Here is a 6,254-nt window from a genome sequence, read left to right as displayed (position 1 = left end):
CATACTGATGTCTTCACAAATAAGCGCTTGTGCTTTGAGATGTCCATTTGTAAGGTAGCATGCGGGCCCCTGTTTGCTTTTTTTATTTCGCAGTTTTGCCATCTGCGATAGGAAGCGCTCACTCAAAGTCAACTTTCTTCGCGAGAGGGGCAGAAAAACACAGCCCCAGTTCTCCTGCATTTGTCGTTGAGCCTGCCTGCGGACCTACGCACACGTATACCTGTAAACTTTGAAACGCATGTTACTATTGCTGCTCAAATGCTAGCGCCGTTTGCACGCAACAGAGGAAAAATAAAGCATTACGTGTGTGTTCCGAATTCAAAAGGAAGGAAGAAAAGAAACCTTGTTGCTCTGCAGCTGTTGGTAGCCCTCTTTCGATTTTTTTTTTCTAGAACGGTTCGAAGAAACTGGCATTCGTTGTTACAGCGCACGAATTCCTCCGCCAGGCATTTGTCACAGCATATGACACCAAATACGTTAAAGCTAGCGGAACCCCCCCCCCCCCCCCCCCCCCCCAACATCAAATGCTACTTTTCTACTAAACGCTGTCGGTACGCTGGATGTGCAGTTACGGCATCGGCACCTTCCATCTACACTATGTATCTCTCTTTCCTTCCCTTCTCCTTTCCCCCAGTGTGGGGTAGCAGGCTAGGGTCCGCTTAATTCCCTTCGGCTGACCTCTCGAGCTTTCCTGTCATTAACTTTTCTCGGTTCTCCCAATTATTGCATGCCGGCGTTCACCGTTCTTCCATTTCATATGAGGGAAGTCGAACTAAGCTTAATTCTCTGAACCCCCTGTTACGAGGAACGTAAATAGAATACGTAAAAGCGGGATTCCTCCAGTAAAGTGGAGACGCGGGCATCGAGGCTCTCCAGCGCAGCGATGCGCCGCCAAGAGGGTGCCAGACAAAAGCTCGCCACCTCTTTTTCCAACACCTCACAGAGTTTATGACAAGTCATCAGGATTATGGTTAGGGGTAAGATTTATATTGAGGTGTTAGGAATTAACGGCTAGCCATTAACTACCCCATTCCATGACAGTCTGTCTTAGATTTGCTTTTGGTTAGGTTACTTTAACACTACGTTAGGTTTCATATACCGGTGTTCGCAATTAACTTCGTGACTTCATGGCACTTTTTTAGGAAGGGTTTGGGATACGTTAAATTTTAATACTTGCGTTAACAATAAACGGCCAACAATGAACAAAACTGCGTAAGTTGATGACAGTTTACGGTAGGTTTGGTTATGCTAATTTTATGGTTAGGCTGATTGGTTTAGGGATTGGTTCTGTTAAGAGACTGCAAGGCGGTGAGCTTTTGTCCACTGTCAGTAATGACAGCGGTGAGGTTTTTTGCTGGTCAGTTGAAAGTTGGTGAGCTTTTGTCAGGTTCTCGCTAAGAGGAGCTGTCGTGCACCGTACCGGGCGGAGCGAAAGGACTCAGGAGGCCAGTCAGCCCACAGCAGGCGCGCCAGAGGCGACTGGGGAAAGTTCCGCACGAGCCCAGCCCAACCGTCCGTCTGCCCGACTGCGTGGAGGGGGGGGGGGGGGGAGGGGGGGGGGGACAAAGGTCGAGCAGAGAGCTGCGCCGTGCGCGACCGGAACGCGTCTCAGCTCCCTTCCTTCCGCCGAGCACTCGGTGAAACGGCAGCCCCGTCGCCAGCCCCTGCGGCACAGGCGAATGCTTCTCTCCAGCGCACGGCTGGAGTTCGGTGCACCGCCCTCAGACCCTGCTGTATCGGCGTCTTCTGCGCTGTCCCAATCGGCAATGAAGCATTTCTCTCTCTCTCTCTCCCGCAGCCAGGAGAGTGAGGAAACGGTATGACAACGTCACGGATTAAGTCATTTGAGTCAGACAGCAATGTGCGAGGTTATGCGTTCCTGCTTGCCTCAAGTGACCTGTGATGTTGTCTTGTTATTTTTATATACGTTATGCTCACGGTGGACGTCATTTCTCTTTTACTTATTGCCTTCTCATCTTTGTGCGCTAAATAGACCAATTAAAGTAAGCTAACGGCCGCGAATAAAGCCTTCCGGAAAAATTTTGACAACCATCGGAAATGCATGATTGGCTCTGCTCACAACGAGTCAGCTCTTCAACTGCATCATTAGAAACTGGAACATGGGAAACCCCACCCACTTGTTATTGCTCGGCCAAACAAGCGAGAATATAATGCTGCTGACTTGTCCTGGCCCCTAATTAAACCTCTGTCACTCGGCTGCACACAACTCGTGCGATCGGCTACGGTCGCCCGGAGAGCGATGGCTGCCGATGCTGAGATGCTGCTGAACGGGCGGCGGAAGCTGGCGGCTTCTTTCTCTCCTCTCGACACCGTCGAGTAGGCGGGGGAGGACAGCCGAACGGACTGGGGGGAGAGCTCTCTTCTAATCGCGTTCTCAGAACTGCAGTCCCCACAACACTACCGCCACGCCCTCGCGCGGCGCGGCGGGCCCGACTGCGGCTCCCTTCTCCCTTCCCGGCTGCCTCGGCTTCACGCGGCGAGCGCCGCACAGCACAGCCGGGGAGAGGAACGCTTCAAGAGCGGCTGGCAGGAGTCGGAAGCCATTGCGGCAGCAGCTACAACAGCGTACGGACGATGGCTCGCTCGCCGCCTGCAGGCGCCAAGGCGTTGGGCTGCCTGCTGCTCGTGACCCTGGCGGGCGTCTCCAGCTCCCAGCAGCAGGGACGGCCGTCCGTGCGGGGCTCGTGCTACGACCGCTACAAACGCGCCCAACGTTGCATCCCAGAATTCGTCAATGCAGCGTTCAACGTGCGCGTCGAGGCGACCAACACGTGCGGCCTGCGCGAGCCCACCAAGTACTGCCCGCAGACCGACGTGCCGGGCGCCACCAAGACGTGCGAGGTCTGCGACGCATCCGTCCCGCACCAGGCGCACCCGGCCGACTACCTGACCGACTTCAACAACAACGACAACACGACCTGGTGGCAGAGCGAGACCATGCTCGAGGGCATCCAGTACCCCAACCAGGTCAACCTCACCCTAAACCTCGGTAAGTGAGCCATTCGAAACTGCTCTGGCAGCCTGGGCGCTTTGCTTAAGCGGTGAGGTTCACGATGCACCGTACCGAAAACGACAGCAGCACTGGGAGCCCGTTATCCTCACCCGTTGTTCCTTACGCGTCTATTCAGATTACTTTTCTGTGCAGTCATGGCTGCTTGCATTTCACTAAGGAATAGAAAAAAAAATCATTTCAATTTTGATCAGATGGTCCTAGTTATTTCATATTCCTTGGACACTAATAACCGTTTCATTTAGTTTGTTCTTCTTTTGCGTACTATTAACTGCAAACCAGACTTGCCCGTGCTGCTGTCTCCTCTTACAAGTACTTGGCTATGTTGTCACAGCAAAATGATAATTTGTAGGTGCAACACGAATGCGTTTACACGGTAATAGCATATCGTTGACTAGGCGGACGTAGGCTCGCTGCAGACTTCCAGCATTTGTTCAACCGCCTGCGGCCTCGTCATTGCATGGTCGTGGTTTCAGTCATGCGCATGAATGTGGCTACTACATCTTGCTGGCTCGGGGTTGCCATCAAAATGTTGCAACCACATTCACGCTTTTCCCCGTCTGAATCTGCTAGATGGAACACAGGGTGATCGCCTTGCTTCCCAACAGCTATCTAATGCCACTTTTATACGCTTATCAGGAGCAAACTGCGGCGCTAAACTGTCGGGACAAACGAAAATTTCCTCTTTTTATTCGCCGGCAGGCCGCCGAAGGATTATTTTTACTGCTGCTGCTTGTAATCTTAGTCGTCCAGTTCCTTCCGTGGAATTTTCCTTTATTTTTTATTCCGTGCCATAAGTTTCTCTTTCCCTTGTGCTGCCTTTATATTTCTGCAGAGCTGTGTACTGTCACGCAACTTGTAAGTCGCTGGTGAGGCCGCCAGCCATAGCTCTCGGCAATTTCTTGTCGAGTCGCACTGTCTGCCCGCACGGGTGGCCTCGCATCCTTCAGAGCACCGCCTCGAGTCGTACGACGAAAGCCGGCTTCCAGTACGATCGCCTTTCCGGCGCGTGGGATACAGCTTGAGTGCTGTACAAACGTGAGGGCACCGATGGGTGCTGCCGCGTCGATATCGCGATACGGCAACATCCTCATTGATAAGGCTGATTCGCCCTGGATCAGGGAGGGGGCTGTATCCCTTCTTTGGGTACAGACTACTGCACTAGCTCTATGTTTCGCGATGGCTTCGCATGTCTTCCAAATAAGGTCATGAACATAAAAATGAAAGAGATCAGCTGAAATGTGCTTAATACATTGTTCCTTTGCACTTGAGTTCTGTTTGCACGGAAGAAGTTCACGGGAGCTTTCTTCTCTCTGCTCTGCTTTCTTCGTTCTATATTTTGGGCAGGCGTCAACATGGTGCGTTACAACCTCTCGGACTATACTGTCGCTGCGTGAAAGCGTTTTTGTATTGAGTAAGACTAATCCGCAGTGGCAGAGAACCCTGTTTTTCAGTGCACAAGGAGCACCTTCTCGTTGCTCACTTGCTTTGTGCTGTTGGAAACATTGTACACCGCTGTTTTCTGTCAGTAAGGATCTTGCCGCTATTCGCGAAAGTGGCATGCAAGAATTCTATGAAAAAAAAAATCTTTGAGTGGTCGTAACGGACAGTGAACGGAGCGCAGACATCACCCTCTGAATCTTAGTCTCTATTCTTTACGAAGAATACTAGTTGTTCCGCATTCGGTAAAATATGCTTGCTCGGCGTTGAAAGATGTTTTATTGACGCGAAAAGGGATTTTTTTGCCAGTGTCGTGATGACACTGAGGTTAACGGGCGTGTTCGCTTAGCACGTCGCAGGAGCGTGGCCTCCGTACGAGCTCAGCACTATTCGCCGGCAGGAAATGCGGTACGCGTCTAAACGAGCCACTTACAGGCTTGCTGGTCTAGCCGTTTTCCGTCGCAAGCGGGGAAGCCGCTCAATTTATGAGCCGACGACTCTCGAAGACACAGTGCCGCGGTGAGAAGAGATGTAGTCTATCTAGGACGCTTTAGTCCAAAGTGTTTTTGTTTTGTTTTTCACATCATTAATTTAGTTCAGCACACGCCGTGGTTATACAGATGCGTATTAGCTTTTCATCACAGTAAACGTACCGGGCTAATGAAATTTAAGAGTATGATGCATGTGCCGGCAGCTCAAGCCAATTCATGTATGTCATAGGCTAATCGAGACTAGAATGCAGCTTAACTTAGTCACAGAACGAAACTCCGCTGGCGTTCTTTTGTTCCTGTTGTTCAGAGAAACTGCGTGCCGGCGTTTAGTTTGCCTTTGAATTCCTTAAGCCGTCGACGCCTGTTTCGGCGCTGTTGGTACCCCACGATGACAGTTTATGCGTGTAAACTAGAGAAGGAGCTGCACTGAATTGGCGAACGTTCCAGCACGACCTCTTCATACAGTACTCTTGCTCATGGCATATACTTAGGGCCACGTCCACGTAGTGCGGTCACGCTGGATGTTGTGCCGCAGGCTACTGCCGTTACACACCGAGCTCGTGCCGAATACGAATTCACATTCGAGACACACCCAGGGATACATTCGCGTTGTCATATGTGAGCGTGATAACCAATGCGGTTGCCATAGTGGCCTAATGTGTGGCCGTAAACGGCCCCGTGAATAGTGGGGAAGTCCGCGAACTCCCTTCGAGTAAGCTGAACACTTGCGGGCGACGTGGGTAGATATCGCGGGACCTATACGACGACTGTAAGGTGCTCGCATCAGCCGTCTGTAGATTGATGGTTTGTGGGGGTTTAACGTCCCACAGCGACTCAGGCTGTGAGGTACGCCGTAGTGGAGGGCTCCGGAAATTTCGACCACCCGGTGTTTTTTACGTGGACTGACATCGCACAGTACACGGGCCTCTGGAATTTTGTCTCCATCGAAATTCGACCGCCGCGGCCGGTATCGAACCGGCATGTTTCGGGTCAGTAGCAGAGCGAAAGAACCGCTGAACCACCGCGGCGGCTCCGTCTAAAGATTTCTTCGTCGTCGCAGTATGCGCGCATGAAAGGAGGGGCTATACCAAAGTGCTGCGTATGCATGGGGCGGTGTTGAAGAGTATCCCGTGTCGCCCTTCCAGTGGCATCTCGCATTCACGGACGTCGGCAGTTCTGAAAGTTTCGGAACTGCACTACGGCTATCGCTGCTGACCTCAGGCTCTGGAGATAAATGAAGGGCTTACTCCAGCTTTGGTGGTAGATAAAAAAAGTCGGCCACGAAGCAACCG

The 6,254-nt window shown here is 51.8% G+C and overlaps 1 protein-coding gene across 2 annotated transcripts in view; it reads left to right on the top strand.

The window, feature by feature from the left end:
* Positions 1 to 2,478: 2,478 nt before the first annotated feature.
* The window catches only part of LanB2 (laminin subunit gamma-1), a 146,450-nt gene continuing 142,674 nt past the window's right edge, over positions 2,479 to 6,254 (top strand). For both annotated transcript variants that reach the window (XM_077650113.1, XM_077650112.1), the window contains exon 1: positions 2,479 to 3,010. In XM_077650113.1, the coding sequence (XP_077506239.1) occupies positions 2,596 to 3,010 (415 nt within the window). In that variant the 5' untranslated portion in view covers positions 2,479 to 2,595. The remainder of the gene's footprint in view (positions 3,011 to 6,254) is intronic.

Source organism: Amblyomma americanum, chromosome 1, assembly GCF_052857255.1.
Source record: "Amblyomma americanum isolate KBUSLIRL-KWMA chromosome 1, ASM5285725v1, whole genome shotgun sequence".
NCBI lineage: Eukaryota > Metazoa > Arthropoda > Arachnida > Ixodida > Ixodidae > Amblyomma > Amblyomma americanum.
This window is presented reverse-complemented; position numbering and strand designations above follow the sequence as displayed.